We start from the raw sequence: 25,642 nt of genomic DNA, 5'->3' as shown, positions 1-25,642 counted from the left end.
TTTTTTTTTGGTAGAGACACGGTCTCGCCATGTTGCCCAGACTGGTCTCGAATTCCTGCTCAAGTAATCCTCCCATCTCAGCCTCCCAAAGTGCTGGGATTACAGGCATGAGCCACCACGCCTGGCCCTGAGTATATATTTCTAACTAAATTGATGAGAACAAGAGAGGAAAAAACTAGAAATTTTAAAAAAATACGTGAGTCTGCCTACCATTCCAATCTACATGTGCATCCTCTTGTGACCGACCGACTCTACTAGGTACTTAACTGATGGCCACCAACCTATCCCTGTCTTTCTTGCTGGTCAAGATCTTGTTTCGTTCCTTTGTTCATCTCCAGGTGGCCATGTGCTCAGGGAAGGCTGAGACCTTCCTTAACCCAGAGGGTTAATCCTGGTTCATTAACTCCAAACCAGTCTGATGATTCTATTCCCTTTCCCTTATTGGTTTAGGAATAGGTTTATGCTGTATTTTTAATCAGTGACACTTTGGGGGTCAGCTTTGGTGAGGGGTCAGCTTTGGGGAAGGCTTCTTTATTCTTAAAAAGGGAGGAGAGGAGAATCCTCCCTTTTCCTGTGTCTGAACATTTTCATGACACATGGAACTGCTTGTGTCCATCTTGGAATGGCAGAGGAAAGCCAAGAGAATTGCAGAGAAGTCCAACTGAGGCCATCAGGCTATTGAGCCACTGAATTAGCCACCTCTGGTGCCATACTACCTCGGGACTTCTTGTTACATGAGCCAATCAGTCCTCTGTTGTTTAATGCTCCATTAAATAGTCTCTCTACTACCTGCAGGTAAAAGCATCCTAAATGATATAGTATGAGGATGACTGTTCCCATGGTTGGTTTCAGTTTCTTGTAGCATCAACAAATCCCAAGAAATTCTAGAATTTCAAGATATATATTTTTATACAACATGATCCTTAGTACAAGCCAACAACATCATCTGGTATTTAACATAAGAAACGGAGGTCTGGCTGGGTGCGGTGGCTCATGCCTGTAATCCCACCATTTTGGGAGGCTGAGGCAAGTGGATCACGACATCAGGAGTTCAAGGCCAGTCTGCCAAGATGGTGAAACCCCATCTCAACTCAAAATACAAAATTAGCCAGGTGTGGTGGCAGGCATCTGTAACCCAAGCTACTCGGGAGGCTGAGGCAGGAGAATCGCTTGAACCCAGGAGGTGGAGGTTGCAGTGAGCCGAGATTATGCCACCGCACTCCAGCCTGAGCAACAAAGTGAGACTCCATCTCAATAAAGCAAAAAAAAAAAAAAAAAAAAAAAAAAAAAAAGGGAGGTCTGTCCCTTGACTGGAATTTTTGGGGTTTTAGTATGATACTATATTGTACTTATTGGGAGATTTAAGAAATTTTCAAGAGCAGTTTTGACTATGTGGACTTCTGCATTTTCTCTTTAGAACCTAATCCTCTCCTGAGATGCTACTTTAAGGAACTGAAAGGAACTTTCCCTTTCACCCTGTGAAGGTTCACTCAAAAATCAACTCACGAAAAGCAGATTAACTGGTGGAAAGACATACAAATTTATTTAACACGTGCATGGGAGGGAGCCGTCAGAAGGAATACCCAAAGATACAGGGGAAATTGTCCATTTTTATACTTAGGTTCAACAAAGTTTGGACAGCCATGTAGCTCTAAAAAGGGTATGATGATCTAATGTTAATAGACAGAGTGAGGAAACCCAGCAAGGCCTGTCTGTCTAGATTCTTCTTGAGCATGCATCCTCTAAGCATGCATTCCTTTCTTCTGGGTGTGGAGCAGGACCCCCTCTGGAATGGGGGTCTTATGACCTACAGTCAAATTAGGTAGGTCAGATCATTTCTTTATGGCCAATTGTTACACAGAAAGGTGGTGGGAAAATTAGTTACACTCGTAGGTTTTATGGATGGCTCTGGGGGAAAACGGGTTCTGGTTTCCATGACTTGCCTTGGGGAACAGGGATTCTAGTTTCTATGGCTAGCCATGGGGGAGAATGAGACTGAGAGACAGGAGGACAGAATAATGTCAGAGAAAAACTGTTGTTTCTGAGGTTTTCATTTTGGGACATGCTTTCTGAGTCCCAACACAGCTAAGCCATGCAACTGGGCACAGTGGGAACAGAGAGTGGCCCAGAAGGAGTAGAAAGTATAAGCCATTCAAGACCAGCCTGGACAACATGATGAAACCCCATCTCTACAAAAATAATAATAATAATTTATTTAATTTAAAAAAGAAAAATTATGGGCCATTATAACCTGGTTGAGGAGACAAAACAAATGGCAGGATTGATTTTGAGGCTAGATTTATCCAAAGCAAATTTATCCAAAGAAGTCTCTTTGGATAGAGACTTGGGACTTGGAGGTTGATAGGGAGGGCGAGTCTGGAGGGGCTCCTTCTTCTTATGAGGCTGGGCTAGGCTACGCTGCTGTAATAAACAAACCCCAATTCTGTGGGTTCAAATAATAGCAGTTTAGTTCTCACTCACACTACATGGCCATGGTGGGTTGCTTGTGTCTCTGTGCTGCACTGCCATCACACTGGGGCTTAGGCTAACAGAATTGCCACTATCTGGGATTGCCAGTTGCTGCGGTATAGGGCATGCGACCAGTTCTGGCCAATGGGTGTCGGCAGCAGAGAGATCTATTACTTCTGGGCTAGAACATTTAACTGCTGATGTAGGACACCCTGCTGCCCACACCCATTGGCCAGAACTAGTCAGGAAGTGAGATCCTGTTACATGTCTGCAAGGAGAAAGAACTGGGAATATTTGCATGACTGGCACTAATGACCGACCACGAGTCACCCTCTTTGTCCAGTGATCCATCCAAAAATGAGCGAGAACAAATTTCCACTCTCTTACACATTCGGATCCATTCAGACTTGTCTTTCTCTCTTACTATGTTTTCACCTGGTGGTGCCTGGTGAGTCCAGAAAGTGTGGGTACAGTCACGTGTCCTTCTGTGCAGTGCTACCTTCTCCCTCTGAGGCTTTGACCCTTTACTTTTACTTTTATTTTATTTTTAGTACTAACCAAGGTCAGAGCTAAGGAAGTTGCCCAGTGATTTTTTCTGGAATGCCATCATTGCTGCCTCACCAGGTCTCTTTAGCCACCTGACCCCTTCATTGTTTAGTGTTACATTGTCCCCTTTGTTCAAAGATGCAAAGTTATTTTGTCTACAGTTTACTCTACTCAAACCCTTGTGGCTTCCTGCTACCAGCCCAGATCCATCTCCCTGCAGATCCTCATGTGTGTCCCTGGCTTCTCCAGCCGGGGCCTGAACTCAGCTTCTTTGTTTTGGTGGCACAGCCCTGTCTGCCCTCACATGCACTCTTCCCAACAGAAGTCAGTAGCAGAGAGGGGAGCCAGGTAAGTCAACACAGCACTCTCTGTGAATGCAGACGCAGATGTTGGCGCTAGGGAAGCCTGGGCTAATGGACTTGCTCTTCTGACTGTGCAGCTAGGTGAGAAGGTGTATAAAAAGCGATTAAAAAAAATTCATGGTAGTCGATTTCATTTATTCCTGAGAGGTCTTTATAAAACTGTTCCTGATGGACTATTTATAAACATAACCTCAGCTACAACTAGACAGGTCTCAGTTGCTCCTATTGCAGGGAAATGCAAACTTATTCTTTTCTGGGTGAAAGATGCTATTTTTTTTCCTCAAGATTTGGTCTTGTATTTTAAAAATTGAATAAAACTTGTAGTTGTGTTGCTAGAGATTATAGGAATAATATAAATATAATTTCTCTTCTCAAAGACATTATAAATAAGAATTTCAGCAAAGTGAGAAGGGGCATCTAAAAGGAAAATGGTTGTTTGAAAGTGCAGTATGTAGAAATATGTATTTCTCACTATGGATAGAATATACAATTAATATACATATTGTATGCATAGAATATATAGTTAATATAACAATATGTGATATATAATATATAATATAAATTCTCTACATATATAAATTCTATATATAGAATATATAAATTATATTTCTATATGTTTTTTTCCCACTCATGGCCCATTTTTGCTGTAGTAATATTTCTGTATGTTCTATACATTCTATTTCATATATATTCTATTTATATATTCTATAAATATGCAAAAGTATATTTTGTATATACTTTTGTATATTCTATATATAGAATATATAGAATATATATTTCTCTCTGTATATTCTCTATATAGAATATATGTATGTATGTATGTAGAGACTATGTATAGATTTTTATATGTATAGAATATATATGAATTTATATATGGAGAGAATATATATAGGATTTATATATATTTCTATAACATATATATACTTTTTTCCCCAAGTTCTTAGGTCAGATGCTTTATATAGCTTCTTCCCCTAAAACCAGAGGAACTGTGTTTGTGTAACTAATAATAGCAATACATCAGCCTAGAATATCTGTCTTTTACAATTGAACATCTAAGCTGTGTAAATGTTGGTGCTAAAGCTATAAACCATGGATCTTAGTTGAGGGGAAACTCTTGTCAGGAACTCAAACATGAAAGCAGATGTTAAAAGTCATTGCTAAAATGCTAGAGCTGAGGGGATTACAAATCAGTATTCTTAGCTATCCTCCTACCCACTGGTGACCCAGTGCATTACATGTTGGTGGAATGGAAATCACCATTTTGAAAAAGGGAAGTGGCATTTTCAGATGCATAAGCATCTTCCTATAAAGAAGTGTCTTGTCATTTTCTGTCTCCAAGTCCTCAAGATGACAGGGTCTCCTGTCCCTTGGTATCCAAATAAAATTGGCCTGTCGGCTACTGTGTGCAGTATGTGGGTTAAGTGCTTTCTCCAAGATTCTCAGCATTGTGTCCTCCTTTGATTCCACATTCTCAGGGAGCTCCCATGGGCACACAGCTGCTCTCTTCTTTTCATCCCCAAGTCCAAATGTGGGACATCATTCAGCTTCCAACAGAAAACTCTGGCACAAGATACAGGTGTAGAACAGATCTCCACCATAGGTACAAGAGTGAGGGAAGAATTACTTCATGACACAGCATAATAAATAATTTAAAATGAATTTGTAAACACTGCTGTTCTGAAAAGTCCTTTTCAGGCCAGGCACAGTGGCTTACACCTGTAATCCCAGCACTTTGGGAGGCTAAGTGGGGTGGATCACTTGAGGTCAGGAGTTCAAGACCAGCCTGACCAACATGGTGAAATCCCATCTTTACTAAAAATACAAAAATTAGCTGGGTGTGGTGGCGGGTGCCTGTAATCCCAGCTACTTGGGAGGCTGAGACATGAGAATTGCTTGTGCCTGGGAGGCAGAGGTTGCAGTGAGCTGAGATCATGCCACAGTACTCCAGACTGGATGACAGAACAAGACTGTCTCAAAAAAAGAAAGTCCTTTTTATTACCCCCTGGGAATTTCTTACTGCCAATTTTTGCCCTAACTTCTTTCAATTTCTTTCCCTCTTCTAACTGCACCTCTTCCTATCTTTCTTCTGTGATGTGGGATCCACCTTTTCACACCCAAATGGTCCGTGGAGTTGCTTTGTTCTCCAAAATACAATTTCCTCCTTGGAAGGAAAACACCTCTAGCCTTTAAAATAACATTTCTGTTCTCACAACTTATCATCAGGATTAATAACATTTTTAAACTAAAGTGTTATTACTAAAACATTTTAAACTAAAATAGCATTTTTAAACTAAAATGCTATTCTGTTTTCTCTCACTCTTGCTATGAAATGTTATCTAATTTTAAATGTTTTCTTGATGGAAGACTAAAATGTTGAGACAACAGATATATTTATGTCTCACATCTCCTTCTTATGGCCATGTAGCCTTTAATAAAGAGAGCATTGCTTACAAAAGGAATGATTGTATAATAGCAGAGAAAAAATTCTTTCCAAAGTGAAATAATATATAGAGATGAGAACCAAGACTGATAAATGAAACTTTTTTTTTTTTTTGAGATGGAGTTTCATTCACTCTTGTTGCCCAGGCTGGAGTGCAATGGCCGATCTTGGTTCACCACAACCTCCACCTCCCAGGTTCAAGCGATTCCCCTGCCTCAGCCTCCTGAGTAGCTGGGATTACAAGCATGTGCCACCACGCCTGGCTAATTTTTTGTGTTTTTAGGAGAGATGGGGTTTGTCCATGTTGGTCAGGCTGATCTTCAACTCCCAACCTCAGGTGATCCACCCACCTTGGCCTCCCAAAGTGCTGGGATTACAGGCATGAGCCACCAGACCCGGCCTTAAATGAAGCTTTTATATGCAGAATTATATTTACATAGTTAAAGGTAAAAACACTTGACCCATAATGATTTTCATTTATAATTTTGGTTAGCTATTGTTACAATAATGCTGCTTGACAAACCATCTTAAAACTCATTGGCTTTTGTTGTCGTGTGTATGCAGTTGGCTAGGGGTTGGCTGATCTAGACCTAGCTTGTATTCTAGGTGCAGATTATATCCAGATCTGCTCCCCAGGACTCTCATTCCGTTGCAGGCTAACTGGAGCTTGCCCTTCTCATGCTGTAGCAGAAGTTCAAGCCTCACCCCGTAAGCCCATTTCAAATCTTTGCTTGCATTATGCCCTCTAATATCCCTTTAGCCAAAGCCAACATTAGTGAGACAGGGAAGACCATTTTTCCCACAGCAAAAGAGGAGAAGAGTGAATATTTGCTGAACAGTAATTCAGACTATTGCATAAGTGAAATATCATCTGATTGTTCATCATGCCCAACATCTGTGTCTGTCTGCCAGCCAGATCCAACAGGTGCCAAAAGTGGCTTAAACCAGGTTATTAGTTGGTTAAAAGCAAAGTATGTCAAGGAAATAATCTATTCATGTAGGAGCAAAGATTTTTCTTCCAGGAACATGCATTTAAGACAAAGCTGACAATCTCCTTGCAGCAGTTTCTTGAGAAGAAAGTGTAGGTCAAGGCACAACACTCCTCTGACCCACTTTCTGCAACCTAGTCAGAGAGAACAACTATTTGCACCATGCAATGAATTAGAGCCCACAGGTCTTGAGTAATTCATCGTGCATGTATCCTATGAAATGAGGCTCTCAAGGATTATAACCAGTGCTAATATGTTAAAATGTAATTTCATATTTGTTTATTTAAAGCATCATGTAATTTCAAGCAATTATTAGTCATTTATCGCTTGTTGTTCAGTTGATTCTTACTAGAAATGCTGGAGTATAGCAATCTTACACATCTCTGGGTTCTTGATGTAGCACAGAGTCTGGTAGAGTACATCTCATGGGACAAACCAGCTCACTGTCTGTTTTTGTAAATAAAGTTTTATTGGAATGCATCCATGCCCATTTGTTTCTATGTTGTCTGTAGCTGCTTTCACTCTACAAGGGCAGATTGAGAAGTTGCAATGCAATGAACTCAAAACCTAAAATATTTACTATGTGACAAACAGAAGAAAAATGGCCAACCCTAATTTAACTCAATGCTAGACAGCTGAAATTTTGGAATTTGGGTTTCACACAGTTCTGGGATGAATATTGTCTTTAAGTTATCATTAGACAACTATCCAAATATTTAAAGTATTTCTTAGGAAAATCAATAATGTAAACAAATATTACATAGATAATTTTAACCTCCTTAAGAAAATAATCTTCTAAATATATTAGGTTATAAGCACTTATTTCCAAGTGGACAGTTATTATACCAATCATAAAATTTGTATTTGCTTGGTTTTTTTTTTTTGTATTTGCTTGTTAAAGGAGACTCTGCAAAACTATTAAATATTGCTTTATTAACTTTTAAGGAGATTATTCTTCTTGCAATAAACCTATGGTTTTTAAAAATATATACTTGCCAGTTGGGCGCAGTGGCTCACTCCTGTAATCCCAGCATTTTGGGAGGTCAAGGCAGGTGGATCACCTGAGGTCAGGAGTTCAAGACCAGCATGGACAACATGATGAAACCCTGTCTCTACTGAAAATGGAAAAATTAGCTAGATGTGGTGGCACACATCTGTAATCCCAGCTACTCAGGAGGCTGAGGCAGGAGAATCACTTGAAACTGGGAGGTGGAGGTTGCAGTGAGCCAAGACTGCACCACTGCACTCCAACCTGGGCAACAGAGCAAGACTCTGTCTCGAAAATACATACATATATATATATATATATATATATATATATATGTATATATATAGCCATTTCTTCAAACTTTTCACTAACGTATATCATTTTAACTCCATTCACATATATAATTGCATCTGAATTGTACAATTTTACTATACTGTTTTCAAAGGTATTTGAAAATACCACACCGGCCCCTGATTTCTTCTTTGATATTAGAGAAAACAAAATCTTGTGTCTTACCAGATGTCCACTCTTGGAGACAATCTGGTAGCTTTAGAAGAAAGAAACATTTCTAAAGACTTGGAGAGAGAGCACGGGCAGATTTTAAAAGTGACAACACATTCTTAGTTATTTCCAGTAGGTATGTGGAATTGAGAACACAGGAAAATCTGGAGTCATATCCGTTGGTTATTGAATTGGATGTGTGTATTTTTGTGTTCTGGGATTCACTTTAAAGCCCCAAATGCGACCTAAATATGAGGCCTGAACAGGAGAAGAAGAAAGAGTTCATTCATGGCTGGGCGCGGTAGCTCACGCCTGTAATCCCAACATTGGGAGGCCAAGGCAGGCAGATCACCTGAGGTCCAGAGTTCGAGACCAGCCTGGGCAACATGGTGAAACCCCATCTCTACTAAAAATGAAAAAATTAGCCAGGTGTGGTGCTGGGTATCTATAATCCCAGCTATTCAAGAGGCTGAGGCAGGAGAATTGCTTGAACTCAGGAGGCGGAGGTTACAGTGAGCCGAGATCACACCATTGCACCACAGCCTAGGCAACAAGAGTGAAACTTTGTCTCAAAAAAGAAAAAAAAAAGAAGAAGAAGAAGGAGTTCATTCCAGCCTCTTCTCCACCCTGGACTAGGAATAGCTCTCTATAAGATATAGAACTTAGACAATGGATCCTAAATTGGAGATTATGTAAAAACAAAGAAGTGCTAGGAGACCACACCCCTGAAAGGAAGTTTTCCTGGCCCAATAACTGCAAGATAGGTATAGGGCTGTAGGTCATCATCAGCTCCCTTTACAAAACACATGGGATTGGAATCTGAGAAATAGCAACTATGTATCCATGTCAGCTGAATCACTTGGTTCAAATGGCACTTTTTTTTTTTCAGGAGTCGGTTGGGAGAATATGCTGCTAAAGGAATGTGAGTCAGCCTCTAATGTCACGGAAACATCCGACCCAGACATGACTATCAAGGTAGGGGATTCTCTTCAGGTTGATTCTCAAAGTGCATCTCTCGAGTAAAGGCAGCCTATGGTATGTTTCTCTGGGGGCAAAATGAATGCTACCAATCCACCCTGCTGGAGTTCTCTCTCTACTCACTAAAGTCTTAGGGAAACAACCATTCATGAGATTTTCTGAAATTTGGGATCTGGTCTAAAGCCATACCACCCTGAACACGCCCAATCTCGTCTGAAACTTAGGCTGTGGATTAGGAAACTGCTTGAAAACCAGAATCTAAGATATGATTTCCAATGGGCCTGTCATAGGGTCTTTAGTGACTATCTACATGTAAGCTATTTGTAAATGGTAACCCCCATGGGGACAATAAAGCAAATCTGAAAATTCTGAGCTGAGAATTCAGGCCCCAGTGTGCATTGTGAGGTTAGGCCAGAGAGGCATAAAGTAGCTTTGATCTTGGCTCAAGATTTCCACTGATGTCAGCGGGAAGGCAGCACATGGCCCACTCCAGCTGGAACGCTAATGGCCAAAGGTTTACAAAATGAGTCATCTGGAAATCTACTTAACTATCACTGTTTAAATTAAATGCATCAATTTGTAATCATTGGCCAGATTAAGGAATCTGTAGCAAAAGTTATGAGAGACTCAGCCACTTCCCCTCTGTTACGGGATTAGACACAAAGGAATTGTCTTCCTCTCTTAGAACTTCGCTTGCATATTAGTTAACAAAGGATAGGGGTGGGAGGTTTTCTAACATTCTTGCTTGAATGATTATAATTTGAATACATGCCACCTATGAATTTTTCTTTGAAAAACAAAAAGTAACGTCCCATTTTATATAGCGCTATAACTGGAGATGTGTCTCTCTTGGGTTTATTAGTAGAAGTTGTACAAAAGAATACACAGGATGGATTTACTCAAGTTCTCTTTTGTAATGTGAAGGCTAAACTTGTGTTATCTATGTTACAAATGGTAGAGAAAGCAAGCGAATGCTACCATAGTAAAGCTAAATGAAAGACAGGATGAAGCCTGATGAGTTAAAAAGTCACCTAATCTAAGTAGTAACTATCCTGAGCTGAAAGAACGATAATTATATTTAGCAGAATTTGTGAGACAATAATATAAATTGCAATGATATGTTGGTGTTTTATTGGCTATGATTGCAATGACTGATAAGAGTCTAGGACCACATTAACAAAGGGGAATGGGTGCTGATAGTAAAAACTGATGGATTCAGATTTGGCATCTCAAAATCTGTTATCATCTTGAGAATTAGCTTTTGAGGTGAGTTGCTAGTGGGAGAGGAGACCGTATGTTGCCAGTCTAGCTGCAGATGTGGTACAGACAGACATTTAAGTAGTCAGAAAGACTGGAGTTTATTTTTACAAAGGCAAATGGCGTATTCTAATAGAAGCGAGTCTTGTCCAAATCCCATCTGATAAGTTTACTACTTAACCAGCTACTCATCCGTGGCACCAGGACCTTGACTGAAGTTGTATTTGGGTCCCGCTAGGTCAGACATCATTCTCAATCTCCCTTTCTTTTTCTTTAAATGAATACTTGAGAATTTTTTTTAATAAGAAAAGAAGATTTCTTTTACCCCTGCCCTACCCCACGAAGATTTTTCATCCATAAGAACTGAACTCATTCTGAGGAATAAATACCATACACTTCAAGTAGTTGAGCAAAATATAAATTAATTAATTAGTTAATCATTTTGAGGCAGAGTCTTGCTCTGTCGCACTGCAGCCTCCACCTCCTAGGTTCAAGGGATTCTCCCACCTCAGCCTTGCAAGTAGCTGGAATTACAGGCATGTGCCACCATGCCTGGCTAATTTTTGTATTTTTAGTAGAGACACGGTTTTACCACGTTGACCAGTCTGGTCTCAAATTCCTGGCCTCAGGTGATCTACCAACCTCTGCCTCCCAAAGTTCTGGGATCACAGGTGTGAGCCACCACACCCAGCCAGCAAAATAGAAATACATTTAAATACATCAATAAACCCCTGCAAATATTCTAGAGTTCCTCTCTTAATGTCAGTTCCGTCTAACCAAGGAATTTATGAATGTTCTAGGTAGGCATCACTGTGGAAAATGCTTGTGTTTCTATCTTCCCCTTTAGGTTTCCCAGTTATGGAGCAGTCACTGACTTTTTTCCTTTGCACATCATGCTGTTTCCCACCCCACACTGCCTTACATTAACCATCATGTCTTTATATCCAAATTGAAGGATTATTTTTTCTGCTCCACTTCACTAATCAGAGAAATTCAAATGAAAACCATGATGAGATGCCATCTCACTCCAGTCAGAATGGTCATTATTAAAAAGGCAAGGCAAAAAGTAACAGATATTGGCAAGGATGCAGAGAAAAGGGAACAGTTATATACTGTTGGTGGCAATGTCAAGGAGTTCAACCCCTACGGAAAACAGTATGGAGATTTCTCAAAGAACAAAACTACCATTTGACCCAGCAATGGATAACTACCCAAAGGAAAATAAATCATCTTATCAAAAAGACACCTGCACTCATATGTCTATCACAGCACTGTTCACAATAGGAAAATCATGAAATCAACCTAAGTATCCATCAACAGTACATTAGATAAAGAAAATGTGCTATATATACACCGTGGAATACTACATAGCTATATAAATAATGAAATCGTGTCCTTTGAAGCAACATGGATGCAGAAGGAGGCCATTATCATAAGTGAATTAATGCAGAAACAGAAAAGCAAATACTGCATGTTCTCCCTTATAAGTGGGAACTGCTATGATGGAAACAGTAGAGACTGGGGACTCTAAAAGAAGGGGCAGGAGGGAAAGGAGAAAGGGTTGAAAAACTCCCGATTGGATACTATGTTCACTATTTGGGTGATGGGTTCAGTAGAAATCCAAGTCCCAGCATTATATAATATACCCATGTATCAAGCCTGTACATGAACCCTCTGAATCTATGATAAAAAATAAAAATTAAATAAAAAGAATTATTTTTTCACTCTGTATATAACTGCCTGGAACTCATTAAGCACAGATTCTCCCTCTAATATTTAGCTACAGCTATTCCTGTTTCTAATAGCTACTTCATATTTCCTTGCAATATCAACTATTCCTGCCTTTTGCCCTGAGAAAACAAAATATTCTGTTAATAAAACCTGATTCATTGACACTTTTCAAGGGAAATATCAGTAGCAGAAATTACAAAGATAGTTGGGTTTCTTCCATATTGCTCTTCTTGTGACAGATGTATCTATCTTAGTACTTAGAAATTTTCTTTCTGAAAAATAAATACAATGTTTTGCTATATCATAATTATCTGAATGTAGGTTTGTCTATTATATGTACCATTTTTATACCATGTCACATTTTGAAATGACAAAGTCATGCTTCTAAAAATATGTATGATCCAGAAGAGCGAATTCATTCATTTTTTTTTTTTTTGAGACGGAGTTTCGCTCTTGTTACCCAGGCTGGGGTGCAATGGCGCGATCTCGGCTCACTGCAACCTCCTCCTCCTGGGTTCAGGCAATTCTCCTGCCTCAGCCTCCTGAGTAGCTGGGATTACAGGCACGCGCCACCACGCCCAGCTAATTTTTTGTATTTTTAGTAGAGACGGGGTTTCACCATGTTGACCAGGATGGTCTCGATCTCTTGACCTCGTGATCCACCCGCCTCGGCCTCCCAAAGTGCTGGGATTACAGGCGTGAGCCACCGCGCCCGGTGAGAATTCATTCTTAAACAAAGTTCTGTCATTCTAAGGAACATCAAACTAAAAACATTTACATTTAAAACAACCTCTAAATGCACTGTTGTAGGTAGGAGCATCATAGGAGTCAGCCAAGTTTAGATTACTCAGGGTAGCGGGTTAAACTGTGAAACACCATTGCCACTAACAGAAGATTCGTCTGCGTCCTAACTTGTTGATATGCTTTGGATTTGTGTTCCTGCCCAAATCTCATGTCAAATTGGAGGAGGGGCCTGGTGGTGGGTGATTGGACCATGAGGGTGGATTTCCCCCTTGCTGTTCTCATGATAGTGAGTGAGTTCTCATGAGATCTGATAATTTGAAAGTGAGTGACACTTCCTCTTTCACTCAATCTCTCTCCTGACACCGTGTGAAGCAGGTGCTTGCTTTCCCTTTGCCTTCCGCCATGATTGTAAGTTTCCTGAGGCCTCCCAGTCATGCTTGCTTTTAAGCCTGTGGAGCTGTGAGTTAATTAAACCTCCCTTCTTCATAAATTACACAGTCTCAGGTAACTACTGTAGTGTGAAAATGGACTAATACACCTGTGAATGTGACTTATTTGGGAAAAAGGTCTTTGCAGATACAATTAAGAATATTGGCTGGGAATGGTGGCTCATGCCTGTAATCTGAGCACCCTGGGAGGCTGAGGTGGGTGGATCACTTGAGGCCTGGAGTTCAAGACCAGCCTGGTCAACATGGTGAAACCCCGTCTCTACTAAAAATACAAAAAAATTAGCCAGGTATGGTGGCACACACCTATAATCCCAGCTACTCAGGAAGCTAAGGCATGAGAATCATTTGAACCCAGGAGGCGGATGTTGCAGTGAGCTGAGATCATGCCACTGCACTCCAGACTGGGTGACAGAGTGAGACTCTGTCTCAGAAAAAAAAAAATAATAATAATCTTGAGATAAGATCAACCTGGATTTACCAGATAAGCCCTAAATCCAATGACACATGTTCTTGTCGGAGACGAAAGAGAACACTCATATAAACAGAGAAGGCCATGTAAGGAGACAGAGGCAGGTTTGAGTTATACAGCCCAAGTCAAGAAACACGTGGATCCACCAGCAGCTAGAAGAGGCAAGGAAGGAGTCTTGTCTAGAGTGTTTGGAGGGAGAGGAGTGCAGCGCTCCTGACACCTTGAATTGGGACTTTTGGCCTTCAGAATTGTGAGAAAATAAATTTCTGTTGTTTTAAGCCACCAAGTATGTGGAAGTTTGTTATGGCAACCCTGGGAAATGAATGCACTCAGATTCTGCCAAGAATCACACCTACACTTCTTGAGTGCTAATGCCATAGAGGCTGATAAACCAATATTATGCAGATCCATCATAATTTTCTTATTTTACTCTACTTACCCTTTACAAATTGTTGTTACCTGTTCTTGTTTTAGGAGAACCACTAATTTTTTTTAGTCTGTATCATCACCCTTCACTAGAAGAAAAGGGTAGCTGCATCTCAGAATAGCTGCTATTTGATATCTTAGTCTGTTTTGTTGCTTGGTCCAGACATTGACTTAAAAAAAAAACAAAAGAAAAAAACAACAGGTATGAATCAGTATTTCTTAAAATGCCTGACCCTGAGAATCACCTGCAGCAATGTAGAAAACAACATTAACACAGCTTGTCAGATTTCTTTCAGAATTCAGATTCAGAAGACCTGGGCTTGAGAATTAACATTTTTAATAAGAGCTCCAAGTGACTTTAATGATTAATTTTGGAAAATGTTGTCTTAGCACATCACTAATGCAGTATGGGGGTGGTCATGTGAGCCTTCCCATTGCTTTTGGCCTTCTAGTTGTCCCGCCAATCTGAGACAGGATTTGGGTTCTTTCCTATTCAGTGCCCTTTGATTACTTCCCATTTCAACACTCAATAAGGCTCAGGCTTCCCCTGGCTTCCAGACTTCCTTACTCTTAACTTCAAATTCATTTCTAGCATTGTCTTTCACTGTGTCTCTCTCTGTACCCATTCTTGCTCTCTTTATCTAGTCTATTTGTAGCCTGGATACTGTAACTTTTTTTAAAAGAGGCCAAACTGAGCTGGGCGTGGTGGTGGAAAGATTGCTTGAGCCCAGGAGTTCAAGCCTAGCCTGGGCAACATACTGAGACTCCATCTCTAAAAAAATAAACAAAAAGATCAAGCTGATAATGTCCCTCTGCTAAGGCCCTGCTGGCCTTCTCATGGCTCCTGGAACAAAGACCAAACTCTTGCAGCGCTGTGTTTTTTAAAAGCTCCTGGCTTTCATTAACTTCTTCCTTGATCCTCCTGCTCTCCCTCTCTCTTTATATTCACATCTTTGGCTCAAATATTTCCTCCTCCAGTGGCACTTTCTAACCAGCATTGCTTGTTTCACATTCTCATAGGACCTAAGAATTCTCCTTCATAGCCAGTCACACCAATAACCATAGGTGTCCGGCAGGTGTGGTGGCTCACACCTGTAATCCCAGCACTTTGGGAAGCCAAAGTGGGCAGATCACTTGAAACCAGAAGTTCGAGACCAGCCTGAGCAACATGATAAAACCCAGTCTCTACAAAATAAAAAAAAAAAAATAGCTGAGTATGGTGGCATGTAGCTGTAGTCCTGGCTACTTGGGAGGCAAGAGATGGGAAGATCACTTGAGCCTGGGGAGATTGAGGCTGCAGTGAGCTGTGATAAAATAAAAAACAAAATAAAATAAAATAACCACAATTATCATTGCATAATATCCAGTTGCCCTTACTACAATATCATTTCCATAATGGCCATTTTTCTGTTTCATTTTTTACTTGTTAGAGGCTCTAAATTGTAGTTCTTTTTTTTTTTTAACACAACTTTATTGAGGATAAAATTTACATGCCATGCAGTTCCCCGAGGTAAGTGTACAGTTCAATATTGTTTCATAAATTTACTAACCATCACACAGTCCATAGTTTTAGAACACAGACAGTTTTAGATAATTTCCATCCCTGCAATAACATTCCTCATGTCCTCTTGTAGTTAATCTTTGTTCTACCCCATCCTCAAACAACCACTCATTCTTTCCTGTCTCTGCAAATTTGCCTGTTCTGGACATTTCATGTAAATGGAGTCATACAACATACAGTGTTTTGTGTCTGGCTTAAGATGATGATGATTTTTTTTTTTGAGGTTTATCCATGTTTTAGCCTTAATCACTATCCTTTTTATTCTTTTTAATGCAGAATAATATTTCTTTTTTTTTTTTTGAGACGGAGTTTCGCTCTCGTTACCCAGGCTGGAGTGCAATGGCGCGATCTCGGCTCACTGCAACCTCCACCTCCTGGGTTCAAGCAATTCTCCTGCCTCAGCCTCCCGAGTAGCTGGGACTACAGGCGTGCGCCACCACACCCAGCTAATTTTTTTGTATTTTTAGTAGAGACGGGGTTTCACCATGTTGACCAGTATGGTCTTGATCTCTTGACCTCGTGATCCACCCGCCTCGGCCTCCCAGAGTGCTGGGATTATAGGTGTGAGCCACAGCGCCCGGCCAAATATTTCTTTTAATTGATATGCCAGGCTGGGCGTGGTGGCTTATGCCTGTGATCCCAGCACTTTGGGAGGCCAAAGTGGGTAGATCACTTGAGCCCAGGAGTTGGAGACCAGTCTAGACAACATGGTGAAACTGTGTATCTACAAAAAATACAAAAATTAGCTGGGCGTGGTGGCACACATCTGTAGTTCCAGCTACATGACAGGCTGAGGTGGTAGGCTCACCAGAGTTCAGGAGGTGGAGGCTGCAGTGATCCGTGATTGTGTCACTGCACTCTTTCCTGGGTGATTACAGAGTGAGACCCTGTTTCAAAAAACAAAAAAAAAGATATGCTAGCGTTTTGGGGTTTATTTTTGTTGTTGTTTTTTAAGTTCATTCACAAGTTGATGTATTTTGAGGTCGTTTCTACTTTCTGGCAGTAATGCTGCTATGAATAGTCACACGTGAGCCTTTATGTGGATGTAGGTCTTCCTTTGTCTTAGAATTGTACCTAGGAATGGAATTGCTGGGTCATATGGTAAATCTGTGTTTAGCTTTTTAAAAAACTGTCAGACTCTTTTCAAAGCATCTGTACCACTTTACACCTCTCCAGCAATGAATGAGGCTTCCAAGTTTTCTACATCCTAGCCAACACTTGCCACTGTCCATCTTTTGATTATAACCATCCTAGTGGGTGTAGAGTAGTATGCGTTTGTGGTTTTGGTTTGCATTTCCCTGATGGCTAATGACACTGAGTTCTTTTCATGCACTTATTGACCATTTGTATGCAGTTAATTTTTAATGGCTTGATTTTTTTTTGCCATAGTTTGTTCAATTACTAAATTGAAGTACTCTCTCATTGCAGCTGCCCAGTCAGTGCTTTCTGAGTGAGGGACCCTCTTCCTGACTGTGGCGGGAGGTGCACTCAACCCGCCCTTCCCCTTTAACATCACCGCCCTCTCCACCACTATGTCCCTCTGCAGGGGTCGCATCAATCTCTCTTCTTTCTATTACTTTTCTTTCTCTCTCTCTTTTTTTTTAGACAGGGCCTCGCTATGTCACTCAGGCTGGAATACAGTGCGATTATGGATCACTGCAGCCTCAACCTCCTGGGCCTAAGCAATCCTCTTACCTCAGCCTCCTGTGTAGCTGGGATGATAGGCGTGGGTGTGCACCACCACAGTTGGCTAATTTTTAAATTTTTTGCAGAGATAGGGGACTCCCTATGTTTCCCAGGCCAATCTTGAACTTCTGGGCTCACATGATCCTCCTTCCTCAGCCTCCCAAAGAGCTGAGATTACAGGTGTAAGCTACCACACCCAGCCATTCTCTCTCTCTTTTCTATTTTCCCTTCACATCTTAGCCTGTTTTAAAAAAATTATTTTTATTCGCCTAATCAATGATATTTTTTATTGTGGTAAAACATATATAACATAATATTTACCATTTTAACCACTTTTAAAGGGTACCTGTCTGTTGTGTTAGGTACATTCAAAGTGTTCCACAACCAACATCATCATCCGTTCTTCTCCAGAACTTTTTCAACATCTTCTTCATCTCTACCCATTAAATACCACTCCCCATTCTCTCCTACTCGCTCCTGTCAACCATCTAAATGTTACATTTTACACCCACAATGTATTACTATTTAATTGCCTTCTCAAAGAGATTTTTAATACGTTATGTTAATAGTAAAAAGCCAGTAAGACCGGATGTGGTGGCTCACTACTATAATCCCAGCACTTTGGGAGGCCAAGGCAGGTGGATGGATCACTTGAGGTCAGGAGTTGAAGACCAGCCTTGCCAACATGGTAAAATCCTGTCTCTACTAAAAATACAAAAATCAGCTGGACATGGTGGCATACACCTGTAATCTCAGCTGCTCGGGAGGCTGAGGCACTAGAATTGCTTGAACCCGGGAGGCAGAGGTTGCAGTAAGCCAAGATAGCGCCACTGCAATCCAGCCTGGGCACAGAGTGAGACTCAGTCTCAAAAAAACAAAAAACAAATATAAACAAAAAACAAAAAAGTCAGTAAAATGGCTACACCTCAAAAATAAAGTAGGAAGCTGCCACATGCTAGAATTTCTTTTTCTTTGAGATGGAGTCTTGCTCTGTTGCCCAGGCTGGAGTGCAGCGGCCTGATCTCAGCTCACTGCAGCCTCCCCATCCCGGGTTCAAGGAATTATCTGCCTCACTCTTCCAAGTAGCTGGGATTACAGGCACCTGCCACCACGCCCAGCTAATTTCAGTATTTTTAGTAGAGACGGGGTTTCCCCATCTTGGCCGGTTGAGTCTTGAACGCCTGACCTCGTGATCCACCCGCCTCGGCTTCCCAAAGTGCTGAGATTACAGGTGTGAGCCACCATGCCCAACTCACATGCTAGATTTTTAAAGAAATTGCTGGTCGCAGAAGTTCCTTTGTTCTGTGGAGTGAACTTCCCAGGACCCGCATACTGGAAATGTCTCGGCCTTATCCAGCTGGTGCCTTGCTCCAAGCCCCAAATCACACCTGCTTGGCTCTGCATCATTTTCTTGAATTTTATTGATCCAATGACTAGACAAAATGACATCAAATAATCCACGTTGAAGAAATATCTCTAGGATAAAAATTTTGTGATTTGGCTGTCATTTTCATCAAATACACCAACTAAATCCTAAATGCTCTCATTACCTTGCCCTCTCGTCCTGCATATGTTAGGACTAAAAGCTAAATGTTTGCAAAAAGGAGTACAAAATATTTTATTTGGCACAGTAGAATTTTCCTCAGAATGAAGTCTGGTATTCTTATTTACATGTGCAATATTTCTCCCTTACGCTTGAACAAGAAACGAAGTTGCTACCCCTTAGGCAAGCTAGAGATTCTGGCTGTAAAACCATTTGAAAAGGGTACAATTTCCATTCAAGGACATGGGAAAGCCACATTTAAAAAAGGATGTTGCTTCTCTACACTTAAAACTTGTTGGAAGAGAGATTATCCTCCTAGAAGGGCAGATGTTCTCTATTACAAAGGAGGAAAAGCATTTAGACTCTTCTGGTGGTGAATAGAGGCCACAGGTTACAGCTTTCTTTGGCCTTTGCTTTTAAAAAACCATTCTGCTGAAGGCCTTTTGTTGTCAGTGGTGTCCAGCCAGTTGCCCTTTGTATTTGATGATGACGACATTGAAAGGAATTGTTTTGTGCAAGGACTCTGGACAAAAAAAGAGACATTTGGGACAGAAAACCTTTCTACATTGTGTACGTACATAAAGATTGCTCTAAATTTGCTTCTTGCCAAAGGAAATATTTTTGCAGATTAAAAAAAAAAATCCTTGAAACCATTTAGGGTAGTAGATCTCAGAGGGGGTTTGGCAGTGGTGGATAGGAGGCCTATCTGTATTATATGGGTCAGTTTTTATAATATCCGCCTTTGAGAATCACTGTCTTGAATTTTCTTTAAAATGACTATGAAGAGCTCTTTTGTAAACTGTCATAAACTATATCAATAATGGTTATTTATTATTCCTGTGTGCTACTCCCTACTTGTCAAATAAGATAAATGTCAAAGAAATGAAGTCAAAACCATTGACAGCTTTCAATGATCTATGTATCGATAAGGAATATTCGTGGCAAAGGAGTAATCTCAGGTAACTTCTTCATTGCCATTTTATTTCTTCATCGTGTTCTCTTGCCAACAATAATAGCTAACATGGGTTGGACATTCGCTCTGAGCTGAGTACTGTGCTACACGTGTACCATCTCATATAATCCTCCAGACAACGCTGCTAAGGAGAAACTGTTATTAATCCCATTCTACAGATGTGGCAACTGTGGCACAGTAAAGTAACTTACCCAAGATCTTAAAGTGAGTATATGATGGAGCCAGGCTTTGAATCTAAAAGGATACCTTGTAGCCTCTCTGGGTATTAATTAGTGCAAATTAATTTTTTTATTAGTTAAAGCAGAGGACCTCCCAGGACAGGGCAAGGGTAGCTTAGTCAGATAAAATACTAGATGCCCAGTTCAATTTAAATTAAATTGCATGGGACATACTTATATTAAAACATAATTTGTCATTTACCTAAAATTCAGATTTTACTGGGTGTTCTGTATTTTTATTTGCCAAGCCCAGTGGCCCTAGACAAGAGGAGTGTTGCAAAGAAAATAAAGGGAACTACTTAATGTGTTTTGATTATTGTCCTTTGGGATTATTTGTGGTTTTGGAGTTTTCTTTTTTAAACCAAGATTTTTTTCATTTTAAGCATGATGATATATTTTATTAAGCTTTAAACCAGATAGATACATACTTTAAGTACCTATAATATGCTGATAACCTATCAAGGGACATCTCTTTTTTCTTTTTTTTGAGATGGAGTTTTGCTCTTGTTGCCCAGGCTGGAGTGCGATGGCACGATCTCAGCTCACCACAACCTCCACCTCCTGGGTGTAAGCGATTCTCCTGCCTCAGCCTCCCGAGTAGCTGGGACTACAGGCATATGCCACCATGCCCAGCTAATTTTTGTATTTTTATTAGAGACGAGGTTTCACCACGTTGGCCAGGATGATCTTGACCTCCTGACCTCATGATCCAACAACCTGGGCCTCCCAAAGTGCTGTGATTACAGGCGTGAGCCACCGCGCCCGGCATCAAGGGACATCTCTCAATACACTTCTTTGGTAGGAATCAGGTTTCCAAATCTGAGCCACACCAAGATTTGTACTTCATTGGTTTCTCTAGAAAGTGAAACGATGAGAAACACTATCCCCTATTTGTTTGTTGATTGTTCAAAAAAACCCTTTAACTCCATCTGGGTATATCATGACTTTTTGGAAGCCTTATTCTAAGATCTTTTTAGTTGGGCTGTCAGTGTTAACCTAAGTTCATTTCTGCAGATAGCTTCATTATCCCAATGTTTAAAATGTTGACAAAATAGTCTTGTGCTTTTATCAACTCCTGCTTGGTAAAATCCCCTATCTCTGAGTGGTCACCTCCTAAAATAGATGACATAGGCATGGGCATGGCTGTTCCCAGCAAAAGTTCTGACACATTCACAAATGCTTCCTGAGTACATCTGTCAATTTCCTTCTATGCACATTTTCAACATTCCAGCAGTGGGAATGACTAATGATGCTAAAGCACTAGAAATTGTCACTTGGTGCTATTCAGTATGTCAGAGCCTGATTGCAGATAAGCCTCCTTTCTTAAGAATGATCTGTCCTGATCCAACTAGTTTTGCAACAAGGCTCATTTGCAAGTACCAAAGTCTATGACTTGTGAAGGAACCAAGCCACACAAACCAAACACAGAACCCACTGGCAGAAACCATTGGCTTTTAGTGCTACTGGAAGGTAGCCAACCTGGTTCTCATTTAGGAAAGGAACCAGGTGAATGTCTGAATAAATTACCATTCGTGTCCCTGAGGGTTTGGAACAATCACAAATTATTTCTGAAATCCTGGGTAGGACTCGTGTGGCCGCTTACAAGCCTTGTCCTTCTGCAATGGGTCTGGTATCAGAGAGGACTCATAAATCAGGATCATAGTTCTCAGGAAAAGTTGTTGGATTCACAGAGTAGGGGCCAAGGGAATACTTCCCCTTTGCCCTCTGAAAATCAGTTGACACTAGACAGATTCATAGGAGAAATGGTATAGAAATTTACTAGTGTGCAAAGAGAAAATTACACACAATGGGGTACAGATGGTTATGTACCCTTCTTCTTAGAGGAAACGGAGATGGGAACTGTGGAGATAGGAAGTAGGGGGTCAGTAAATGATTTTTAGGGGAATTCAATGGGCTTGGAGAACAAACAGTGACCTGGGACAAAGTCTGTTGGGCCCACAGAACAGACAACAGTTGGTGACAAAAGTCTGTTCAGGTGTGTTGACAGACTTCAGTCTTTCTTCTTGCAGTAGGAGTTTCCGTTAATGAAAACTCAAGAGACCAGAGGTAATTGTTTTCTTCTCTGGAGGGTAGGACTTTAGGCAGATAAGGGAACTTCACAGAACCACTTTATCCTGTGCTTAGGGGAGAGACAGAGGATTGAGAGACAGGAGTGAGGGGAGGTCAGAGAGACCTTGAGGCTTCTTCAGGTTCAGCATATGAAAGCATTGTATTTGGGGATATAGGTGTCTGAGCCCTAACAATACGAAGAATGATCTTACTTTATCATATGAATACCGCAGATTGCTGAAGTGAGCATCTAGTGCTCCTATCGTGATAAATTATCCAGTGCCTTTCCCGTCTCTTTCTCCTGTCAGTTCTCTAATGGCCTGCCCCCTTGCCCTTTTCGTTGTAGTGAAAACTCAGACCATAGTAAAAAACACACTTGGTAAAAATCATGACATACATGTAAATTGCATGGAAAAAGATGACATGCTCATACAAGACGCTTGATTCATTGGCTAGCAGAGCAGGCCGTGAAACACTGATAGGTCTGCATACCATGAGCTGGGCTGTTTTGAGGTCACTTGTGCTGACTATCATTCTAACGACTGCTTCTTCCTCAGAAATGAATCAGTGGAGATGTGACATTTATTTTATCTCGGCATTTTTATGTCTATTTCTGAAAAGAAAAAGGTACCAGCAGCTGCAGTTTCCACTCCCTCTCCCAAAGGGATCTGGGCTAGAGGGTAGAATATGGGATCTGTCATCATACTTTCCATCTGCTCACAGACTCTGAGGTTTATTTTTGTTTTTGTTTTTTGAGACAGGGTCTCACTTTGTGGCCCAGGCCAGAGTGCAGTGGCGCCATCTTGGCTCACTGCACCCTCGACTTCCAAGGTTCAAGTATTTCTCATGCCTCAGCTTCCCTGGTAGCTGGGGTTACAGGGACATGCCCCCACGCCTGGCTAATTTTTGTATTTTTAGTCGAGACGGGGTTTTATCATGTTGGCCAGGCTGGTCTCAAACTCCTGACCTCAACTGATCCACCTGCCTCAACCTCCCAAAGTGCTGGGATTATAGGCGTGAGCCACTGCACCCAGCCAGATTGTGAGTTTTGATCTCCAACACTATGCATTTTTTAGTGAAATTCAGTTTAATAAAATGAATAATGAGATAATAGCTAACATGTATTGAGAACTTTCCACGTGTCACGTGCTGCTTTGGGTGCTTAGGGTACTCTGTTATTTACTTCTTACCATAACCTTATGAGGTGGGTACTAGGGTAGCTCCAGTTTACAGAGAAAACAAGGTGCAGAGAGATTAAGTAACTTGTCTAAGGTCACATAGCCAAGGAGTGCCGGAGCCTAGGTCTAACGCAGACAGCACTTGATCTTCATGACTATGTCACAGTGCTTCACCCTGGAGAATAAAGAGATGATGCTGGGATGGAGACGTGCTAAGGAGGTCTTCCTCACCTCACATCCTGATCCATATGGGGGCTTTTGTGTAGTTCCATTTGCATTCATTCTTCCAGTGCAAAGCTGGAGTTTACCTAGTGGGATGAGATTCAATTTTCATCCTTGAGTATGAGTTGTTCTTCAGGCTTGCCCATGGGTCTTCATCCTGTCAGCATTCTGATTATGTTTCTCATTATCATTTTCCTGCAGTGATTCATGAATAGATAAAATCAAACAGCCTTTTCAGTAAATAAGGAAAGCTTAGCTTAGGGTGAAAAAAATAGAGCTTTCTTTGAATCTGGAGAAATTCAGCACACAGATGTCCTACAGTATTAGTTAAGAGACTACTGCACCCATCATACTTGAGCTTAAGACAGTTTTTTCTTTTAGTTTTTTTCTAAGATATCTGCATGTCTGTGTTATGCCACAAATAGTACAGCCTTTGTTAACTTTTAGATTCAAAAGAAAAATCAACTTGTTGACCAGGCATGGTGGCTTAAGCCTATGATCGCAGCACTTTGAGAGGCTGAGGCAGGAGGATTGCTTGAGCTCAGGAGTTTGAGACCAGCTTGGGCAACTTGGCAAGACATTATCTCTACTTAAAGAAAAAAAAATTAGCCAGGTGTGGTGGTGTGCGCCTGCGGTCTCAGCTACTCGGGAGACAGGTGGGAGAATTGCGTGAGCCTGGAAGGATGAGGCTGCAGTAAGCTGCAATCCCACCACTGCACTCTAGTCTGGGTGACAGAAGGAGACCCTGTCTCTATTAAAAATAAATGAATTTATGAATGTTTTATTATATGTGGCATACCATATTTAAGCAGGGTCAAATCTTCGGTCTGACTTTTCAAATTCATGTGAATAAATCATTTTGAAATTTTGGAGACAAAACCTTATTTAAGTTGAGAAATAGACAAACATTCATCCACTAAGAATTATTATTTTTATTATTCTTAGTGTGTTTGAGTTGGTTCTTGCAAAGAAAATATAAACAAATCCCAAATATGAAAAATTTCCCAAGTTTATATTAAGTGTATCCCATGAGTGATATAGGAAAATCCCTTTTAAGAGAAATGGTATTGCAAAAGACACAATGAATCTTTTTCTCTTTTAAATAAAAATATGCATCCCGATTCTAAACATTATCCAAAGCATTTGACAGTTTACTAGAATAAACCTTTCTCCTTCATGTGGCTTTTACTAACCTTTCTCTCCTATAACAGTCATTGACTTCTTCCTATTTTCTTTTCCTCTCTTTCCTTCTCTTCCTTCACTCCATTTCTTTTCCCAGTGTTTACTGTGAGCTGGGCACTGTGTTAAACGCTCTACCTGTATTTTTCTCTTTAACGCTCACAATGACACGAGATAGGTACGATTTTTTTGCCCCATTGTAAGAAATCGATGCTTTGAGAAGATAAAGACTTTATAAGTCCACAGAGTCTGGAAGAGCAGAGTCAGAATTCAATTATAGGTTTGTATTATTGCAGAGCCCACAGTTTATTGCTTTCCATGTAATGAGTAAGTATTTCTTTTAGAATAAAAAAAATATTGGCCGGGCGTAGTGGCTCATGCCTGTAATCCAAGCACTTTGGAGGCCAAGGCAGGCGGATCATCTGAGGTTGGGAGTTCAAGACCAGCCTGACCAACATGGTAAAACCCCATCTTTAAAAAAAAAAAAGAAAAAAATTTTATTAAAAAAAAAAATATATATATATATATATATATTGGCCGGGCGTGGTGACTCACTCTTGTAATCCTCGAACTTTGGGAGGCTGAGGTGGGTGGATCACTTGAGGTCAGGAGCTTGAGATCAGCCTGGCCAACATGGTGAAACCCCGTCTCTACTAAAAATAC

General features: G+C 40.7%; 1 protein-coding gene across 3 annotated transcripts in view; it reads left to right on the top strand.

Moving 5' to 3' along the window:
- Positions 1-25,642, top strand: part of PALM2AKAP2 (PALM2 and AKAP2 fusion) — a 658,794-nt gene that overhangs the window by 498,593 nt on the left and 134,559 nt on the right. For all 3 annotated transcript variants that reach the window (XM_064379031.1, XM_012439051.3, XM_064379027.1), the window contains one exon: positions 9,185-9,270. In XM_064379031.1, coding sequence (XP_064235101.1) covers positions 9,185-9,270 — 86 coding nt within the window. The remainder of the gene's footprint in view (positions 1-9,184; positions 9,271-25,642) is intronic.

This window comes from Aotus nancymaae, unplaced genomic scaffold, assembly GCF_030222135.1.
Source record: "Aotus nancymaae isolate 86718 unplaced genomic scaffold, 86718_ANA_hifiasm-v0.15.2.pri h1tg000003l, whole genome shotgun sequence".
NCBI lineage: Eukaryota > Metazoa > Chordata > Mammalia > Primates > Aotidae > Aotus > Aotus nancymaae.
This window is presented reverse-complemented; position numbering and strand designations above follow the sequence as displayed.